The 23,653-nt window shown below is 40.5% G+C and overlaps 1 protein-coding gene across 5 annotated transcripts in view; it reads right to left on the reverse strand.

Annotated features, from left to right (window-relative positions):
- Window positions 1–16,893, reverse strand: part of LOC131947838 (uncharacterized) — a 38,126-nt gene extending 21,233 nt beyond the window's left edge. For 2 of the 5 annotated variants that reach the window (XM_059309186.1, XM_059309191.1), the window contains exons 1-9: window positions 16,387–16,536; window positions 13,651–13,779; window positions 9,576–9,899; window positions 6,070–6,188; window positions 4,941–5,166; window positions 4,611–4,757; window positions 3,207–3,467; window positions 2,309–2,362; window positions 1,807–1,870 (exon numbers count right to left, since the gene is read on the reverse strand). In XM_059309186.1, the coding sequence (XP_059165169.1) occupies window positions 1,807–1,870; window positions 2,309–2,362; window positions 3,207–3,467; window positions 4,611–4,757; window positions 4,941–5,166; window positions 6,070–6,188; window positions 9,576–9,899; window positions 13,651–13,705 (1,250 nt within the window). In that variant the 5' untranslated portion in view covers window positions 13,706–13,779; window positions 16,387–16,536. Of the gene's footprint in view, window positions 1–1,806; window positions 1,871–2,308; window positions 2,363–3,206; window positions 3,468–4,610; window positions 4,758–4,940; window positions 5,167–6,069; window positions 6,189–9,575; window positions 9,900–13,650; window positions 13,780–13,973; window positions 14,014–16,386; window positions 16,537–16,660 lie in introns of those variants that run through there. The other 3 variants (XM_059309189.1, XM_059309187.1, XM_059309190.1) reach the window with 3 other exon arrangements.
- Window positions 16,894–23,653: the final 6,760 nt, after the last annotated feature.

The raw sequence follows: 23,653 nt of genomic DNA on the forward strand, positions 1-23,653 counted from the left end.
TGCTATTTAACCAGTAACACCTATTCTAATTATTGTAATAATATTTTTTAAAAATAATTATACACAGAGATAGATCGTTTTCTTATATAATTTATTTAAAAAGTCAACTGTATTTCATAACAAAAATTAACACAAAATACATTCGAATAGAAACTGTCAAGGGAGACTACTCTAATATTTGTAGGAATAATAGTTTTTATTTAGAGTTTTTTTTTTTATGATTAGAAGAAAAGTTAATCATGTAGGTTCTATAAAAGATTACCTTGCATTTAAAAAAAAAAAGATATTAGATAGGTTTAGAATGAGAAATAGTCAAAATTATTTATTATATTCATTAGTTGTTTTTTTTAATAATATAGTACAAAGACCTGTTTTAATTATTTTTTAAAAATCTTATTTTAATTAATAAATTATAAATGAAGATCGAGGATCTATATTTTTAAAAAAATAGTTTAACTGTCCCTAAACAATTGTATCAATCGCTGAGAAATTAAGAATTAATAATTACGTTTAACGCTTTATTAATTAAACGAGTTGAATTATTTCCGTTTTGATAAACTCTCTCTCTCTTTATAACTACTAACGCTTTATCATTGAGTTTCTTAAGAGAAAAATACAGGAGAGCGGTAGTTATCATTGACTCTGTCATTGATAATTTCATTGAGTCTTTCATAGAAAATAGTGTTTGATCGGCTGGAAGTGCGCACATGGGCTTTTATATATTAGGATATGGGTAGGCTACATGTTTAAGTAGAGCTATATGGGTAGGCTACATGTTTTATGTGAACTATATGGGTAGGCTACATGTTTTATGTGAACTATATGGGTAGGCTACATGTTTAATTATAACTATATGGGTAGGCTACATGTTTTATGTTAACTATTTGGGTAGGCTACATGTTTTATGTGAACTATATGGGTAGGCTACATGTTTTATGTAAACTGTATGTGTAGGCTACATGTTTAATTATAACTATATGGGTAGGCTACATGTTTTATGTGAACTATATGGGTAGGCTACATGTTTTAGTATAACTATATGGGTAGGCTACATGTTTAATTATAACTATATGAGTAGGCTACATGTTTTATGTTAACTATATGTGTAGGCTACATGTTTTATGTAAACTGTATGTGTAGGCTACATATTTAATTATAACTATATGGGTAGGCTACATGTTTTATGTGAACTATATGGGTAGGCTACAAGTTGTATGTGAACTATATGGGTAGGCTACATGTTTTATGTGAACTATATGGGTAAGCTACATGTTTTATGTGAACTATATGGGTAGGCTACATGTTTTAGGTGAACTATATGGGTAGGCTACATGTTTTAGGTGAACTATATGGGTAGGCTACATGTTTTAGGTGAACTGTATAGGTAGGCTACATGTTTTAGGTGAACTATATGGGTAGGCTACATGTTTTTTGTGAACTATATGTGTAGGCTACATGTTTAAGTATAACTATATGGGTAGGCTACATGTTTTATGTGAACTATATGTGTAGGCTACATGTTTTAGGTGAACTATATGGGTAGGCTACATGTTTTAGGTGAACTATATGGGTAGGCTACATGTTTTAGGTGAACTGTATAGGTAGGCTACATGTTTTAGTATAACTATATGTGTAGGCTACATGTTTTATGTGAACTATATGTGTAGGCTACATGTTTTAGGTGAACTATATGGGTAGGCTACATGTTTTATGTGAACAATGTGGGTAGATAAAGTTGAGATGACCCAGCTATACAGATTGACTTTTAATAAACAGGCGGTTGAATATGTCACGTGACTGACTGACCTTGACCTTGCTGAGTTATTTCCTCTTGACTTGATCAGGTAGAGAATGAAAGCGACGGCAGCGGCTGTCAATAATACAGATGAGATGGGTTAGGGTCAGGTTTAGGGTCAGGGTCAGGGTCAGTGTCATGGTTAGGGTCAAGGTTAGGATTAGGGTTACGGTTAGTGTTTGTGTATGGGTTAAGGTTATGGTTAGTGTCATGGTTAGTGTCAGGGTTAGGGTCAGGGTCAGTGTCATGGTTAGGGTCAAGGTTAGGATTAGGGTTTGGTTAGGGTTTGTGTATGGGTTAAGGTTATGGTTAGTGTCATGGTTAGTGTCAGGGTTAGGGTCAGGGTTATTATCAGGGTTAGAGGCATGGTTAGTTTGTTATTTTGTACTGTAATATCTTTAGTGGGTTAAGGTTTACAGTTTGTTTTGTTGTACTTTAATGTGTTATATGGGGATAGGGTTAGGATGTTATGTGCGGTGGGGGTTTGCGTTTAAAATTAAAATGTAAACAAACCTATCGGGATAACGGCTAGAAACCATAGGTAGTGAAAATTTTCGTTTTTTTCATCTGTAAATCAGAAAAAAATAAAGTTAAATTGTTGATCTAAATTATCTATCAGTAACAGTACTCAAGTAATTGGCTTTTGAAAAAGCGAAAGTAAAATGAATTCCATTTCCGGTTACCGGAAAATCACTGGAAAGTTGGTACAGAACTACAAGTTTGATGTAATACTCATATGTTCTTAGACACACATACACACAAATGCACACACGCATACACTCATACACACATACTAACACACATGCGGACAAAATTGCAAAAATAAGTTCCTTCTCAGGGAGGTGTAAAACGTCGAGATTTGTGAAAATCTCGTTTTCGATTTCAATATTTCTTGTAAACTGAACCTATCCTTGAACTCACTAAGAAAGGGAATATTTCTCCAGTAGCTTGTGATCTCGATATTGTAATCGCTTGTATATTTTAAAATTGTGTTAGTTTGTTTTATTGTGCAATGTAATCTTCTGCTGCTTCGCTCTTAATTTTAGTGTTGGGAGTGATTTCCTCCAAAACAGTTTAAAGGCAGCAGTGATTCGAACTCGGGGCTTATCTGTTTAGTAAACTATGCGCTTAACCGACACGACCATGCCGACCTCATTCCATACACTAATTTTTAAACATGGTGCCAAATTTCAGCACCCCTCCCCCACAAACACACTCACGCATGCACGCTCACGCACAGATACACTTGATAAAAACATGTCACTATGATAAATGTCATGATGACATATGTTATGATGACATATGAAACGATGGCATATAACACATGTCACAATATACATGCCGCGATGACAGACGACTGTAAGACAAATGTCACATAAAACTAGAAACATGTGACGATGACATGTCTTACCTTGAGAAGCCTGGGTCTCTCTGTAAAGGTCAAGGCCACACTTGATCAGTCTAATTGATGACGTATTGAAGCGATCTATGCACGTGCACCACTCCTGTAGCTGGGCCAGATCAGTGTGGGGTGAGCTGTGGGGTGAGCTGTGGGGGGAGCTACAGAGCTCGATTGTCCCCACCAGACAAAACTCGTCGTCTGTGTAGCAGGACTGGGTGCTGAAACACCGGTGTGGGCGGGCAGGGGGGCAGGTGGGGGCACTCGTGGACCCTGGCGGGGGGGGGGGGTAGAACATTGCTTGGTTAGTTGCTACAGCTAGAGTCTACTATGTTAGCTGCTACAGCTAGAGTCTACTATGTTAGCTGCTACAGCTAGAGTCTACTATGTTAGCTGCTACAGCTAGAGTCTACTATGTTAGCTGCTACAGCTAGAGTCTACTATGTTAGCTGCTACAGCTAGAGTCTACTATGTTAGCTGCTACAGCTAGAGTCTACTATGTTAGCTGCTACAGCTAGAGTCTACTATGTTAGCTGCTACAGCTAGAGTCTACTATGTTAGCTGCTACAGCTAGAGTCTACTATGTTAGCTGCTACAGCTAGAGTCTACTATGTTAGCTGCTACAGCTAGAGTCTACTATGTTAGCTGCTACAGCTAGAGTCTACTATGCTAGCTGCTACAGCTAGAGTCTACTATGCTAGCTGCTACAGCTAGAGTCTACTATGTTAGCTGCTACAGCTAGAGTCTACTATGTTAGCTGCTACAGCTAGAGTCTACTATGTTAGCTGCTACAGCTAGAGTCTACTATGTTAGCTGCTACAGCTAGAGTCTACTATGTTAGCTGCTACAGCTAGAGTCTACTATGCTAGCTGCTACAGCTAGAGTCTACTATGCTAGCTGCTACAGCTAGAGTCTACTATGTTAGCTGCTACAGCTAGAGTCTACTATGTTAGCTGCTACAGCTAGAGTCTAGTATGTTAGCTGCTACAGCTAGAGTCTACTATGTTAGCTGCTACAGCTAGAGTCTACTACCACTGTTTACAGACAGCATGTAGACAACCCACTAGTGTTATAAGACAGCATGTAGATAACCCTATTATGTTTACATACAGCATGTAGTGAGGTCAGTACACGAACTTTTTTAGCATGTTGTTGAGGAGTTTGCTGATATTTGATTGCTATGAAGACTAGCGAGTTGCCCAACAAGTTACAGTTACTTGAAGATAAACGGCAAAAACATTTATTTAACCCTAACCCTAACCCTAACCCTAACCCTAACCCCAGTCCCATGTATTAAAAAAAGCCAGTGAGAAATCTAGTCCAGAGGTTTACAGATCAAAGTAAAACATGGCTTTATTCCAGTGTAATTTAGACGTAGATCAGGATCTGGAAAAAAAAAACACAACAAAGTCAAACCTGACTGTGAGTTTGACACACTCTCTTGTGACGTCACCACCTGCGCCTGTGTGACCCCCTCCACTCCTGCCCCTGTCGGGTGACTGCAGGTAAAACTTGTGTTGTCGTCTGCCGAGTCCAACAGGTTTTGAAGAGAGCTCAAGTTTTCTAGAAACAAAATCATTTTCTATTCTGAATGCTCAATAGCAGACAAGAAAGGAAGCGGCACATTCTTTACAAATCTGTTTTTATTTTTATTTTTCCCATGGCATTGTCAAATATAATCGTATTAAATGAAGGTTATCCATTTGCTATTAGCTAGAGTATATTAAAAACAAAAGGAGCACTAACTAAAAATGGAAGGAAAGGCATATTTTGTGCCCAAGTCTAAATCCCCTTTAAGATAGGAAATGTTTGCAAATAAAAAGATGTTGATGTTGTAGTCTCCTTGCTTGATGGCGTCAAATGGGATGTGTTTGGTGCAGTCGGTGAGGTCTTGTAGCGGATCTTCTGCCACACTTGTTTCTACAGCAGTCGTCTGCCCAGTCGTCTGCCCAGTCTGCCCAGTTGGCTGGCTCTGTGGACATGACATGTTGTTGACATTAGGGGGCACACACTTGGTTGGATAATTGACATGATTAATACTAATACTATTGCATTTTGTTGTGCAAATTTGCACTTGCGGTATTCAAACATAGGTTTAATATTTTTGCGAAAATTCTCTACAGTGTTATGCTGTATCTGGTCATTAAATTTAACATCGAATTTCTTCACATACACATTTCTTCACATACACATTTCTTCACATACACATTTCTTCACATACACATTTCGTCATATACACTTCTTCACATACACATTTCTTCACATACACATTTCTTCACATACACATTTCTTCACATACACATTTCTTCACATACACATTTCTTCACATACACATTCCTTCATATACACATTTCTTCACATACACATTTCTACACATACACTTTTCTTCACATACACATTTCATCATATACACATTTCTTCACTTATTCGCAACAGACTTTTACTTTAGCATTCATGTTAATATTATCCTTTATATCCTTTTTCGTCCCATGTCAACCCACAATATCCCATTTATACCTTACTCTATCTCACATTACTCCCACCTATCCCGAAAGCCATTCACTATCCTATAGCACCATCCTATCCCATATAACTTGACACTATCCCATATAACTTGACACTATCCCATATAACTTGACACTATCCCATATAACTTGACACTATCCCATATAACTTGACACTATCCCATATAACTTGACACTATCCCATATAACTTGACACTATCCCATATAACTTGACACTATCCCATATAACTTGACACTATCCTATATAACTTGACACGATCCCATATAACTTGACACGATCCCATATAACTTGACACTATCCCATATAACTTGACACTATCCCATATAACTTGACACTATCCTTGACTTACCCCGACCCAGGACACATAAAAAAGACATTTGCTGAACGCCATCAAATGTGCCGTATCACATGTCAAATCTACCCCAGCTGTAGTCAGCAAACAGTCACATTTTGTGTCGGACAGTTTTTCTGTGGAAGAAAGGTTTTAGTGATTACAATTTTTCTGTGGAAGAAAGGTTTTAGTGATTACAATTTTTCTGTGGAAGAAAGGTTTTAGTGATTACAATTTTTCTGTGGAAGAAAGGTTTTAGTGATTACAATTTTTCTGTGGAAGAAAGGTTTTAGTGATTACAATTTTTCTGTGGAAGAAAGGTTTTAGTGATTACAATTTTTCTGTGGAAGAAAGGTTTTAGTGATTACAATTTTTCTGTGGAAGAAAGGTTTTAGTGATATCAGGAACAATTTTTCTGTGGAAGAAAGGTTTTAGTGATTACAATTTTTCTGTGGAAGACAGGTTTTAGTGATTTCAGGTACAATTTTTTTAAAAGAAAAACTACGAATATTCCTAACACTTAGTACAACTCCACCCTACACTGGGCCTACAACTCCACCCTACACTGGGCCTACACATCCACCCTACACCTCCACCCTACACTGGGCCTACACCTCCACCCTACACCTCCACCCTACACCTCCACCCTACACCACCACCCTACACTGGGCCTACACCTCCACCCTACACTGGGCCTACACCTCCACCCTACACTAGGCATACACCTCCACCCTGCACTGGGCCTACACCTCCACCCTACACCACCACCCTACACTGGGCCTACAACTCCACCCTACACTGGGCCTACAACTCCACCCTACACTGGGCCTACACCTCTACCCTACACCACCACCCTACACTGGGCATACACCTCCACCCTACACCTCCACCCTACATTAGGCCTACACCTCCAGCCTACACCTCCACCCTTCACTGGGCCTACACCTCCACCCTACACTGGGCCTACACCTCCACCCTACACTGGGCCTACACCTCCACCATACACCTCCACCCTACACTGGGCCTACACCTCCACCCTACACTGGGCCTACACCTCCACCCTACATCTCCACCCTACATTGGGCCTACACCTCCACCCTACACCTCCACCCTACACCTCCACCTCCACTGGGCCTACACCTCCACCCTACTCTGGGCCTACACCTCCACCCTACATCTCCACCCTATACCTCCACCTCCACTGGGCCTACACCTCCACCCTACACTGGGCCTACACCTCCACCCTACATCTCCACCCTATACCTCCACCTCCACTGGGCCTACACCTCCACCCTACACTGGGCCTACACCTCCACCCTACTCTGGGCCTACACCTCCACCCTACATCTCCACCCTATACCTCCACCTCCACTGGGCCTACACCTCCACCCTACACTGGGCCTACACCTCCACCCTACTCTGGGCCTACACCTCCACCCTACATCTCCACCCTACACCTCCACCTCCACTGGGCCTACACCTCCACCCTACTCTGGGCCTACACCTCCACCCTACATCTCCACCCTATACCTCCACCTCCACTGGGCCTACACCTCCACCCTACACTGGGCCTACACCTCCACCCTACATCTCCACCCTACATTGGGCCTACACCTCCACCCTACACCTCCACCCTATACCTCCACCTCCACTGGGCCTACACCTCCACCCTACACTAGGCCTACACCTCCACCCCACACTTCTACCCTAGACTTCCAGGCAACACCTCCACCCTACACCTCCACCCTACACCTCCACCCTACACCTCCACCCTACACCTCCACCCTACACTGGGCCTACACTCAGTGTTTCTTCCAGACTTTTTTCTCCGGGGGAGCACTTGAAATCTTCGGGGGGGCGGTAAACTTTCTTCGGGGGGGCGGACACTGTTAAAAGTATATATTTTCTATATAAATTATATAAATTTCATTTCGTTCGGGGGGGCGGTAAAAATTTTTCGGGGGGGCTTCGCCCCCCCGAAGAGATGCCTGGAAGAAACTCTGCCTACACTTCAACCCTACACTGGGCCTACACCTCCACCCTACACTTGGCCTACACCTCCACCCTACACTGGGCCTACACCTCCACCCTACACGTCCACCCTACAACTCCACCCTACACTGGGGCTACACCTCCACCATACACTGGGCCTTCACCTCCACCCTACACTTCTACACTAGACTTCCAGGCAACACCTCCACCCTACACCTCCACCCTACACCTACACCCTACACTGGGCCTACACCTCAACCCTACACTGGGCCTACACCTCCACCCTGCACTGGGCCTACACCTCCACCCTACAACTCCACCCTACACCTCCACCCTACACTTGGCCTACACCTCAAACCTACACTGGGCCTACACCTCCACCCTACACCTCCACCCTACACTGGGCCTACACCTACACCCTACACCTCCACCCTACACTGGGCCATCACTTCCACCCTACACTTGGCCCATACCTCTACCCTACACCTCCACCCTACACTGGGCCTACACCTCCACCCTACACTGGGCCTAATCCTCCACCCTACACCTCCACCCTACACTGGGCCTACACCTCCACCCTACAACTCCACCCTACACTGGGCCTACACCTCCACCCTACACTGGGCCTACACCTCCACCCTGCACCTACACCCTACACTGGGCCTACACCTCCACCCGACACTGGGCCTACACCTCCACCCTATACTGGGCCTGCACCTCCACCCTACACTGGGTCTGCACCTCCCCCCAACACTGGGCCTACACCTCCACCCTATACTGGGCCTGCACCTCCACCCTACACTGGGCCTGCACCTCCCCCAACACTGGGCCTACACCTACACCCTACACTGGGCCTACACCTCCACCCGACACTGGGCCTACACCGCCACCCTATACTGGGCCTGCACCTCCACCCTACACTGGGCCTGCACCTCCCCCAACACTGGGCCTACACCTACACCCTACACTGGGCCTACACCTCCACCCGACACTGGGCCTACACCTCCACCCTATACTGGGCCTGCACCTCCACCCTACACTGGGTCTGCACCTCCCCCCAACACTGGGCCTACACCTCCACCCTATACTGGGCCTGCACCTCCACCCTACACTGGGCCTGCACCTCCCCCAACACTGGGCCTACACCTACACCCTACACTGGGCCTACACCTCCACCCGACACTGGGCCTACACCTCCACCCGACACTGGGCCTACACCTCCACCCTACACTGGGCCTACACCGCCACCCTATACTGGGCCTGCACCTTCCCCCAACACTGGGCCTACACCTCCACCCTACACTGGGCCTACACCACCACCCTACACCTCCACCCTACACTGGGCCTACACCTACACCCTACACTGGGCCTACACCTACACCTCCACCCTACACTTCTACCCTAGACTTCCAGGCAACACCTCCACCCTACACCTCCACCCTACACCTCCACACCATATAACCTACCATAGACGTGCGACATGTTCACATATAACCTACCATAGACGTATGACATGTTCACATATAACCTACCATAGACGTGCAGCCTGCACGAGAAGACAACTCGTGTTGACCTATTTGAATAGTGGGCCTGGACGCTGTACACCCCCCGGTCATCACCAGAGGTAGAAGGCCACCTCAGTCTGGAGGTCAAGGTCATGCTGTTCACGTACAGGGTAGCCCGCACCCTCCTCTGATAAGGTGAGACAATACACTCGCCGTTGCTATGGTAACAGTTGCTGATCAACTCGCTGTTTTTATGCCAGGACAACATGGCCATCGCTGATTGGTTGAACGTCTGGGTCAGGCTGACCTCGCATGGTTCTCCCACCTCACATGGTGGGCACCCGTGTTGACCTGGAGTAAAGTTCATTTGGTTCATGACGTCAACACACACGAGTTTTATGACGTGTACACACACAAGAGTCATGGCATGTACACATGCGATATGACGTGAACACACATGAGTATCGTGACATCTACCAATAAATAGAAAATTAAATGGTGTAAAAATAATTTCCAATTAATATCTCAGATTACACAACTGATGGAATTCTCAAAGGTACGATCTAGATGGGTTAGGGTAAATTAAGCGAACTGGTTGGGTTAGGGTACATTAAGCGAACTGGTTGGGTTAGGGTACATTAAGCGAACTGGTTGGGTTAGGGTACATTAAGCGAACTGGTTGGGTTAGGGTACATTAAGCGAACTGGTTGGGTTAGGGTACATTAAGCGAACTGGTTCGGTTAGGGTACATTAAGCGAACTGGTTGGGTTAGGGTACATTAAGCGAACTGGTTGGGTTAGGGTACATTAAGCGAACTGGTTGGGTTAGGGTACATTAAGCGAACTGGTTGGGTTAGGGTACATTAAGCGAACTGGTTGGGTTAGGGTACATTAAGCGAACTGGTTGGGTTAGGGTACATTAAGCGAACTGGTTGGGTTAGGGTACATTAAGCGAACTGGTTGGGTTAGGGTACATTAAGCGAACTGGTTGGGTTAGGGTACATTAAGCGAACTGGTTGGGTTAGGGTACATTAAGCGAACTGGTTGGGTTAGGGTACATTAAGCGAACTGGTTCGGTTAGGGTACATTAAGCGAACTGGTTGGGTTAGGGTACATTAAGCGAACTGGTTCGGTTTGGGTACATTAAGCGAACTAGTTGGGTTAGGGCAGTGGTTCCCAGCCTTTTTCGAGCGGCTACCCCCTTTTATAAAAAGTAAGTGACCCGCGATCCCCATAGAATTAAAAAGCCGAAATTAGTATGGAAATTAATAAGCACTAAAATAAGATTTTCTAGTAGACTTTAAATATGAACTACTGTTGATAACTATTTTAATACGATGAGTAAAATTGCATGCTATTTACTAAACATTCGTGGTTAAGGTTTTGTTATATGTCATTATCAACATACAATTTATTTCTTAATTTTGTTTTTAATCGAAGAATAGTGTTGAAAATCGATTCTCGAAAAGTCAATCAATTTTACATTTGGGTATGAATGGTGAATACTACACCAAAATTGTGTGTGCAGTTTTTCATCTTACGCGGAATCATTCTGCAAATCAAAGAATTCATCTTGTAATTTATCGGGAATGCTGGCAACATCAAGGGAAGAAGAGAATGGGTAATGCGTCAATGCAGAATCTTCTATTTTTTAGCTCAGAGAAATGGTGCTGCAGTTCATTTTCAAGAGATTCAAGATGCCCAGAAATTGTTTTTTCAAAATTTTAATTATCTCACTATGAGATTTATCTACCACACTGCAGAGTTTCTCAAATTTACAATATTTCCAAGATTTTTTTCTTCGTCGATTTTGCAGTTTTGATAAAAATGCCCCGAGATTATCATGGAAAGTGATAATATTCGATCATTTTCCCTGAAGCTTCAGGTTAAGCTTATCTTGATGTTCGAACACATCTGCTAGGTATGATACTCTCTCCAACCACTCTATGTCGTTTTAAGTATACCTAAAGGTCTTGTTTCCTTTGCACTTCCAAGAACAATTTGATTTCAGATTTCAATTAAAAAAACACGATTTACAATATTTCGTTTGACAGCCAGCGTACTGTAGTGTATAAAAGCAGAACCTCGTGATCTATATAAATGTCTTTGCTCAGTTCTTTGAAGGCTCCAGATATTATATAATTTACGACTTAAACTAGCAAAAGAGTCTTGATAGCGATTGGTGAGGGCAGTGGTTAGGGAGCTAAATCTTTTCTGTTTTCTGAAAGCCCGATTTTGACCTAAACAGATGGCGCACCATCCGTATAAACCCCCACAGCCATTCTAAACCGTTTTAATCATCCAGTTTTTTAAAAAAAAAACGTATTTATTTTCTCCGTGCTATCTTCACAAAATAGCAACTCTTCTTTGCTATCATCTGAAAGAATATAGACAAAGACCAGCAACTGCGAACACGAACTGACGTCTGTTGATTTATCAACGTGAAAAGCAAACAATGGTGAAAGCTTAATTTCAATAAAAATGTGTTATTTAACATCTACGGACATGTGTGCTATAAGCCGCTGAATAGTATTATTAGGCAGAGATATTTGTTGCATTTTTATTGCACTGTAATCCCCAAGAATTAATTTCACCATCTTCAAATTGCAGAGTTTGATAAGTTTTTTTCCTATTTTTTTTTTTGCGTGGCAATTTCTAATGCGACTTCATAAGATGCTTGTACTAATGCTGTGTGAAAACTTCCTGTTCGATCAAGTCTCTGACGCTTGCAACTAGCTTCATACTAACGAAAGAACTCCATATATTTTGTGTGTGTGTTCCGAATGACTCGTCTCAAATAATGTTTTAGATTTGAAAATTTCATTAACTCGTGACTGAGAACAACTTTGTACAGTACGCATTGCTCCTTCTCTATTCCATTTCCAGTGATGTTAGTAAAACCGAATTTCATATATTCTTCTAAAGATTTATGTTTTGTTTCTCATTACTAAGGTTTAGTATACCAGTTGGCGACCCCCCAGAAAGCCCCTCGCGACCCCCGCGACCCCCAGGGGGGGGGGCGACCCCCCAGTTTGGGATTCCGTGGCTTAGGGTTTGGGTACATTAAGCGAACTGGTTGAGTTAGGGTTAGAGTACATTAAGCGAACAGGTTGGGTTAGGGTTAGGGTACATTAAGCGAACAGGTTGGGTTAGGGTTAGAGTACATTAAGCGAACAGGTTGGGTTAGGGTTAGAGTACATTAAGCGAACAGGTTGGGTTAGGGTTAGGGTACATTAAGCGAACAGGTTGGGTTAGGGTTAGGGTACATTAAGTGAACAGGTTGGGTTAGGGTTAGAGTACATTAAGCGAACAGGTTGGTTTAGGGTTAGGGTACATTAAGCGAACAGGTTGAGTTAGGGTTAGAGTACATTAAGCGAACTGGTTGAGTTAGGGTTAGAGTACATTAAGCGAACAGGTTGGGTTAGGGTTAGAGTACATTAAGCGAACAGGTTGGGTTAGGGTTAGGGTACATTAAGCGAACAGGTTGGGTTAGGGTTAGGGTACATTAAGCGAACAGGTTGGGTTAGGGTTAGAGTACATTAAGCGAACAGGTTGGTTTAGGGTTAGGGTACATTAAGCGAACAGGTTGAGTTAGGGTTAGAGTACATTAAGCGAACTGGTTGAGTTAGGGTTAGAGTACATTAAGCGAACAGGTTGGGTTAGGGTTAGAGTACATTAAGCGAACAGGTTGGGTTAGGGTTAGGGTACATTAAGCGAACAGGTTGGGTTAGGGTTAGGGTACATTAAGCGAACAGGTTGGTTTAGGGTTAGGGTACATTAAGCGAACAGGTTGGTTTAGGGTTAGGGTACATTAAGCGAACAGGTTGGGTTAGGGTTAGGGTACATTAAGCGAACTGGTTGAGTTAGGGTTAGGGTACATTAAGCGAACAGGTTGGGTTGGGGTTAGGGTACATTAAGCGAACTGGTTGAGTTAGGGTTAGGGTACATTAAGCGAACAGGTTGGGTTAGGGTTAGGGTACATTAAGCGAACAGGTTGGTTTAGGGTTAGGGTACATTAAGCGAACAGGTTGGGTTAGGGTTAGAGTACATTAAGCGAACAGGTTGGGTTAGGGTTAGAGTACATTAAGCGAACAGGCGATTACCTAGAGTGAAACTTAGGCTCCATCCTAAGAAAGAAAGTTTGAACCAAAGAATCATCTGGCTGTCGTCTGACAGAATCTGTCCAAGTTCTTTGACTGACTGTATGTTGATTGTTTGACGAGAATCTAAAACTTGTATAAATATGGGACGATGTTTATTTGATTGTCATAAAGATCATTTACTTTTTAAAAAATAAATACACATCGTTATATAATTACAAAAAAAAAACATATAGGCTACATGCCTTCACAAGCCGAAAAAAACAAAAAAAAAAACAAACAAATGTAAATACGACTTACATATCAGCAATGTTATCCCTATATACCCAATGTATATATGTGTGGCCTATACACACGACTTATATATCAGCATGTATGGCCTATACAAAGTTTATGAAAGACTGTAATCGATTTATAGACGACTTCTAAAGAGTTTACTAATGTAGGTGTCGAGGGGTGATTTGTGTGCTACACAGTCGACATATGTACGATAGACATTGCATGGAACTTCACAGCACTGGATCAAAGTCTACACAATTTAATTTTTGTCTTAGACTAACCCATCTGCTTTATACAAGACTCTGAACAGGGTAACACATATTGAGTAGTAACACCAATACAGTGGTGAAAACAATACAGTGGTGACACCAATACAGTGGTAACACCAATTCAGTGGTGACACCAATACAGTGGTGACACACATGAGTGGTGACGCACATATACAGTGGTGACACAAATAGAGTGGTGACACAAATAGAGTGGTGACACAAATAGAGTGGCGACACCAATAGAGTGGTGACACAAATAGAGTGGTGACACCAATACAGTGGTGACACCAATATAGTGGTGACACACATGAGTGGTGACGGTCATATACAGTGGTGACACAAATAGAGTGGTGACACAAATAAAGTGGTGACACAAATAGAGTGGCGACACCAATAGAGTGGTGACACAAATAGAGTGGTGACACAAATAGAGTGGTGACACCAATACAGTGGTGACACACATGAGTGGTGACGCACATATACAGTGGAGACACAAATACAGTGGTGATACATATACGCGGTTGATCGCACAACGTCTGCGTTTTCGATGTTTATTTATAGCAGTGTTCCTGACATCAGGTCATAATGTCAACACCACTTATCACACAGCACTTAGCACACAGCACTTAGCACACACCACTTAGCACACACCACTTAGCACACACCACTTAGCACACACCACTTAGCACACACCACTTAGCACACACCACTTAGCACACACCACTTAGCACACACGACTTAGCACACACCACTTAGCACACACCACTTAGCACACACCACTTAGCACACACCACTTAGCACACACCACTTAGCACACAGCACTTAGCACACACCACTTAGCACACACCACTTAGCACACACCACTTAGCGCACACGACCTAGCGCACACCACTTAGCACACACCACTTAGCACACACCACTTAGCGCACACGACCTAGCGCACACCACTTAGCGCACACCACTTAGCACACACCACTTAGCACACACCACTTAGCACACACCACTTAGCACACACCACTTAGCACACACCACTTAGCACACACCACTTAGCACACACCACTTAGCACACACCACTTAGCACACACCACTTAGCACACACCACTTAGCACACACCACTTAGCACACACCACTTAGCACACACCACTTAGCACACACCACTTAGCACACACCACTTAGCACACACCACTTAGCACACACCACTTAGCACACACCACTTAGCACACACCACTTAGCACACACCACTTAGCACACACCACTTAGCACACACCACTTAGCACACACCACTTAGCACACACCACTTAGCACACACCACTTAGCACACACCACTTAGCACACACCACTTAGCACACACCACTTAGCACACACCACTTAGCACACACCACTTAGCACACACCACTTAGCACACACCACTTAGCACACAACACTTAGCACACAACACTTATCACACACCAATTAGCACACACCACTTAGCACACACCACTTAGCACACACCACTTAGCACACACCACTTAACACACACCACTTAGCACACACCACTTAGCACACACCACTTAGCACACACGACCTAGCACACACCACTTAGCACACACCACTTAGCACACACCACTTAGCACACACCACTTAGCACACACCACTTAGCACACACCACTTAGCACACACCACTTAGCACACACCACTTAGCACACACCACTTAGCACACACCACTTAGCACACGACTTAGCACATACCACTTAGCACACACGACTTAGCACACACCACTTAGCACACACCACTTAGCACACACCCCTTAGCACTCGACACTTAGAACACACCACAGCACACACCACTTAGCACACGACACTTAGCACACACGACTTAGCACTCGACACTTAGCACACGACACTTAGCACACGACACTTAGCACACGACACTTAGCACACGACACTTAGCACACGACACTTAGCACACGACACTTAGCACACGACACTTAGCACACGACACTTAGCACACAACACTTAGCACACAACACTTAGCACATAACACATTGTTGCTACTACAACCCTAACCCTAAGTTCCTACACTAAACCAACTGGATAAACTTAGAAGTGCCATCTACACAGGGGTCAATCTTCGTGACCAATCTTGCTGACCAATAGAGATTTTGAACACACATATATCAGTAAACTAGCCTAATATTTAGTAGTAAACTCACCTGATAGCTAATTAATCACACTTAAAGTCAAGGATTGTCTAGTAAAATCAACTGAATAACACCAACAAATTAATGATTGTCTAGTAAAATCAACTGAATAACACCAACAAATTAATGATTTTCTAGTAAAATCAACTGAATAACACCAACAAATTAATGATTGTCTAGGAAAATCAACTGAATAACACCAACAAATTAATGATTGTCTAGTAAAATCAACTGAAAAAGACCAACAAATTAATGATTGTCTAGTAAAATCAACTGAATAACATACTTGTCACAAATGGTTTCTGATTTGAAAAACATTTTCGGGAATTCCCTCTAAGCTCGACAACATGATCCTACTAGTTCCAGCGCTGTTAGTCTTCTGGTAGAGCTAAAGATTTATTTCACGGGACGATCCGTGTAAAGTTTATTACGAGTAAAGGTTCTGTGTGTTGTCATTGTTCATTGAGTTCTACCACAACATGATCTTATGGTACATTAACCAACACAGACTACAGCAGTGTGTTGAACATTCTGGAAACCGACATGAACATGACCTTAACTCAAACAAGAAACCGACATAAGTAGTATATTAGATCCCTTTTGGACCGCAGGCGCAGGCGCAGGGTGAGGCGGATGGTGAGGCGGAGGCGGAACAAAGGCTATATAGGAAAATACTCCCCGCCTGGGTGAGGCGGAGGGACAATGACATATAGCAAAATACTCACCCACCTGCCGGAGGGTGAGGTGCCGGAGGTACAACGGGATATAGTAAAATACTCCCTGGGGGAGCTGGAGGTACATCCACATATAGGAAAATACTCACCCAACTGGGTGAAGGTGGGTGAGGCGGAGGAGCCGGTGGTACAACGACATATAGTAGAATACTCACCCACCTGGGTGAGCAGGTGGGTGAGGCGGAGGTACAATGAGATATAGTAAAATACTCACCCACCTGGGGGAGGCGGAGGCGGTGGGTGATCAGGTGGGGGCTGACCTTGTGACGTAATCAGTGACCTTGTGACGTAATCAGTGATCTAGTTACGTAATTTTAATGAGATTTTAATGAGTTTTTTAATTAGTTTGAATTTAATGTCTTAAATTTTAATTAATTTTTATTAACGAGTTGCGTAATTTGATTATTTGTTTGATTATTTTTTTAATTTTAATTTATTATTTGTTTATTTTTAATTTTTTAAATTTCTAAATTTTAAATTTTAAATTTTTTATTAACGAGTTACGTAATTGGATTTTAATTTTTAAATTTTTAAAAATTTTTAAATTTTTTAAATTTTTAAATTTTTAAATTTAAATTTTGTAATTTTAATTTATTATTAGTTTGATTTTAATTAATTTGATTTTTTAAATTTTTAATTAATTTTTATTAACGAGTTACGTCATTTGATTATTTGTTTATTTTTTAATTAATTTTGTTTTTTAAATTTTATTTTTAAATTTTAATTAGTTTTATTTTAATTTTTTAAAATTTAAAATTTTATTTTGTAATTTTTATTAACTAGTTACGTAATTGAATTTTAATTTTTTAAATTTTTAAATTTTAAATTTTATTTTTTAAATTTTTAAATTTTATTGACAAGTTACGTAATTTGGTTAATTGTTTGTATTTTGTTTGTTTATTTTTAATTAGTTTAATTTTTTAAATTTTAATTTTTAATTAGTTTAATTATTTTTAACTATTTGCGTAGTGTTTTTTTGAACACTTGTTAAGTTTACTCCGTGATATTTTAAAAGCATTTGATGACTTGGAAAAAACGTTAATAAATAAATAAAATATAAATAAAATATAAGAAGTGTGTGTGTGTGTGTGTGTGTGTGTGTGAATGTGTATACGTTTAGCATGCTAGGTGTGGCGCCCAACACACAGGGTCGACGCGGGTCGATCAATATTATTTCTTTACTCGATCAAAAAACCTATGACACTGTACGTATAACTGTTAGTGGAAAGTGCGGTACCAGCTGTCGCATATTGGCTTCGGTGAGAAGCATCTAATGGATCCCATTAAACGCTAGACCCCCTGTGGTGTTCGCTTCAGTGAACCCGACTTAAATCAAACTGAGCTGTCAACGGGAAAACTTCACTAGTAGATCGTTGCGTGCGGGGTGCCATTAGCGAGTAACAGCTGGCGTTAAGTCAGGACACAAAGAACCTTCTATTTTCGTCAGCGTTAGCGTTGTGTTGGAGAATATAAAAATTAAAATCAAACTAATTAAAATGAATTTCAAACAAATAAACAACAAGTAAACAACAATTAAACAATTTAAAATTAAAAAATAATAATTTAAAAAATTTAAAACTTTAAAAATTTTAAAAATTTAAAAAAATTAAAATCCAATTACGCAACTAGTTAATAATAATTAAACTAATTAAAAATAAACAAACAAAATACAAACAAATAATCAAATTAATTAAAACTCGTTAATAAAATTTAAAAATTTTAAAAATAAAATTTAAATTTAAAAATTTAAAAAATTAAAATTCAATTACGTAACTAGTTAATAAAAATTACAAAATAAAAATTTAAAAATTTAAAAAATTAATATCAAACTAATTTAAATTTAAAAAAAAATTAATTAAAATAAAATTAATTAAAAAATAAACAAATAATCAAATTACGTAACTCGTTAATAAAAATTAATTAAAAATTTATAAATCAAATTAATTAAAATCAAACTAATAATAAATTAAAATTACAAAATTAAAATTTAAAAAATTTAAAGATTTAAAAAATTAAAAAATTTAAAAAAATTAAAAAATTAAAATCCAATTACGTAACTCGTTAATAAAAAATTTAAAATTTAAAAATTTAGAAATTTAAAAATAAACAAATAATAAATTAAAATTAAAAAAATAATCAACCAAATAATCAAATTACGTAACTCGTTAATAAAAATTAATTAAAATTTAAGACATTAAATTCAAACTAATTAAAAAACTCATTAAAATCTCATTAAAATTACGTAACTAGATCACTGATTACGTCACAAGGTCACTGATTACGTCACAAAGTCACCCCCCACCTGATCACCCACCGCCTCCGCCTCCCCCAGGTGGGTGAGTATTTTACTATATCTCATTGTACCTCCGCCTCACCCACCTGCTCACCCAGGTGGGTGAGTATTTTACTATATGTCGTTTTACCCCCGGCTCCTCCGCCTCACCCACCTTCACCCAGTTGGGTGAGTATTTTACTATATGTGGATGTACCTCCACCTCCCCCAGGGAGTATTTTACTATATCCCGTTGTACCTCCGGCTCAACCACCACCGCCAGGTGGGTGAGTATTTTGCTATATGTCATTGTCCCTCCGCCTCACCCAGGCGGGGAGTATTTTCCTAAATAGCCTTTGTTCCGCCTCCGCCTCCGCCTCACCATCCGCCTCAACCTGCGCCTGCGGTCCAAAAGGGACCTAATATACTACTGACATAAACACTACCTTAACTCAAACAAAAAAACAGACATAAACACTACCTTAACTCAAACAAAAAACAGACATCAACACTACCTTAACTCAAACAAAAACCGACATAACATGACCTTAACTCAAACAAAAACCGACATAACATGACCTTAACTCAAACAAAAAACAGACATGTGACTGGCATAAAGTGGGTTGTTACGTCAAGTGGTTAAAGTCCATGTTGTTACGTCTAGTGTATTGGTACTATTGTCACGTCTAGTGTATTGGTACTATTGTCACGTCTAGTGTATTGGTACTATTGTCACGTCTAGTGTATTGGTACTATTGTTACGTCTAGTGTATTGGTACTATTGTCACGTCTGTTGTATTGGTACTATTGTCACGTCTAGTGTATTGGTACTATTGTCACGTCTAGTGTATTGGTACTATTGTCACGTCTAGTGTATTGGTACTATTGTCACGTCTAGTGTATTGGTACTATTGTCACGTCTAGTGTATTGGTACTATTGTCACGTCTAGTGTATTGGTACTATTGTCACGTCTAGTGTATTGGTACTATTGTCACGTCTGTTGTATTGGCACTATTGTCACGTCTAGTGTATTAATATTATTATCACGTCTAGTGTATTAATACTATTGTCACGTCTAGTGTATTGGTACTAATGTCACGTCTGTTGTATTGGTACTATTGTCACGTCTAGTGTATTGGTACTATTGTCACGTCTAGTGTATTGGCACTATTGTCTCGTCTAGTGTATTGGTACTATTGTCACGTCTAGTGTATTGGTACTATTGTCACGTCTGTTGTATTGGCACTATTGTCACGTCTAGTGTATTAATACTATTATCACGTCTAGTGTATTAATACTATTGTCACGTCTAGGGTATTGGTACTATTGTCACGGTTAGTGTATTGGTACTATTGTCACGTCTAGTGTATTGGTACTATTGTCACGCCTAGTGTATTGGTACTATTGTCACGACTAGTGTATTGGTACTATTGTCACGTCTAGTGTATTGGTACTATTGTCACGTCTAGTGTATTAATACTATTGTCACGTCTGTTGTATTGGTACTATTGTCACGTCTAGTGTATTGGTACTATTGTCACGTCTAGTGTATTGGTACTATTGTTACGTCTAGTGTATTGGTACTATTGTCACGTCTGTTGTATTGGTACTATTGTCACGTCTGTTGTATTGGTACTATTGTCACGTCTAGTGTATTGGTACTATTGTCACGTCTAGTATATTGGTACTATTGTCACGTCTAGTGTATTGGTACTATTGTCTCGTCTAGTGTATTGGTACTATTGTTACGTCTAGTGTATTGGTACTATTGTCACGTCTAGTGTATTAATACTATTGTCACGTCTGTTGTATTGGTACTATTGTCACGTCTAGTGTATTGGTACTATTGTCACGTCTAGTGTATTGGTACTATTGTTACGTCTAGTGTATTGGTACTATTGTCACGTCTGTTGTATTGGTACTATTGTCACGTCTGTTGTATTGGTACTATTGTCACGTCTAGTGTATTGGTACTATTGTCACGTCTAGTGTATTGGTACTATTGTCACGTCTAGTGTATTGGTACTATTGTCACGTCTGTTGTATTGGTACTATTGTCACGTCTAGTGTATTGGTACTATTGTCTCGTCTAGTGTATTGGTACTATTGTCACGTCTAGTGTATTGGTACTATTGTCACGTCTAGTGTATTGGTACTATTGTCACGTCTGTTGTATTGGCACTGTTGTCACGTCTAGTGTATTAATACTATTATCACGTCTAGTGTATTAATACTATTGTCACGTCTAGTGTATTGGTACTATTGTCACGTCTGTTGTATTGGTACTATTGTCACGTCTAGTGTATTGGTACTATTGTCACGTCTAGTGTATTGGCACTATTGTCTCGTCTAGTGTATTGGTACTATTGTCACGTCTAGTGTATTGGTACTATTGTCACGTCTGTTGTATTGGTACTATTGTCACGGTTAGTGTATTGGTACTATTGTCACGTCTAGTGTATTGGTATTATTGTCACGCCTAGTGTATTGGTACTATTGTCACGACTAGTGTATTGGTAATATTGTCACGTCTAGTGTATTGGTACTATTGTTACGTTTCGTGTATTGGTACTATTTTCACGTCTGGTGTTTTGTACTATTGTCACGTCTAGTGTATTATACTATTGTCACGTCTAGTGTATTGGTACTATTGTCTCGTCTAGTGTATTGGTACTATTGTCACGTCTAGTGTATTGGTACTATTGTCACGTCTAGTGTATTTGTACTATTGTCACGTCTGTTGTATTGGTACTATTGTCACGTCTAGTGTATTGGTACTATTGTCACGTCTAGTGTATTGGTACTATTGTCACGTCTAGTGTATTGGCACTATTGTCTCGTCTAGTGTATTGGTACTATTGTCACGTCTAGTGTATTGGTACTATTGTCACGTCTGTTGTATTGGCACTATTGTCACGTCTAGTGTATTAATACTATTATCACGTCTAGTGTATTAATACTATTGTCACGTCTAGTGTATTGGTACTATTGTCACGTCTGTTGTATTGGTACTATTGTCACGTCTAGTGTATTGGTACTATTGTCACGTCTAGTGTATTGGCACTATTGTCTCCTCTAGTGTATTGGTACTATTGTCACGTCTAGTGTATTGGTACTATTGTCACGTCTGTTGTATTGGCACTATTGTCACGTCTAGTGTATTAATACTATTATCACGTCTAGTGTATTAATACTATTGTCACGTCTAGGGTATTGGTACTATTGTCACGGTTAGTGTATTGGTACTATTGTCACGTCTAGTGTATTGGTACTATTGTCACGCCTAGTGTATTGGTACTATTGTCACGACTAGTGTATTGGTACTATTGTCACGTCTAGTGTATTGGTACTATTGTTACGTTTCGTGTATTGGTACTAGTTTCACGTCTAGTGTATTGGTACTATTGTCACGTCTAGTGTATTGGTACTATTGTCACGTCTAGAGTATTGGTACTATTGTCACGTCTAGTGTATTGGTACTATTGTTACGTCTAGTGTATTGGTACTATTGTCACGTCTAGTGTATTGGTACTATTGTCACGTCTAGTGTATTGGTACTATTGTCACGTCTAGTGTATTGGTACTATTGTCACGTCTAGGGTATTGGTACTATTGTCACGTCTAGTGTATTGGTACTATTGTCACGTCTAGTGTATTGGTACTATTGTCACGTCTAGTGTATTGGTACTATTGTTACGTCTAGTGTATTGGTACTATTGTCACGTCTAGTGTATTGGTACTATTGTCACGTCTAGTGTATTGGTACTATTGTTACGTCTAGTGTATTGGTACTATTGTCACGTCTAGTGTATTGGTACTATTGTCACGTCTAGTGTATTGGTACTATTGTCACGTCTAGGGTATTGGTACTATTGTCACGTCTAGTGTATTGGTACTATTGTCACGTCTAGTGTATTGGTACTATTGTCACGTCTAGTGTATTGGTACTATTGTCACGTCTAGGGTATTGGTACTATTGTCACGTCTAGGGTATTGGTACTATTGTCACGTCTAGTGTATTGGTACTATTGTCACGTCTAGTGTATTGGTACTATTGTCACGTCTAGTGTATTGGTACTATTGTTATGTTAGGTGTGATGGACAGTTGCTGTGACTTTGACCGTAACAAGTGCTAAACATTTCTGGATAACACAAGTTTGGTTTGTTTAGTGTTCATAAACCCACTCAACAAAATTACAACCACACCAGGCAATAATTCACAACCACACCACGCAATCAACAGTCACAGCACACCACGCAATCAACAAAGTC

The sequence above is a fragment of the Physella acuta genome, unplaced genomic scaffold (genome assembly GCF_028476545.2).
Source record: "Physella acuta isolate Inbredline_101_S28 unplaced genomic scaffold, ASM2847654v3 ptg000608l, whole genome shotgun sequence".
Taxonomy (NCBI): Eukaryota; Metazoa; Mollusca; class Gastropoda; family Physidae; genus Physella; species Physella acuta.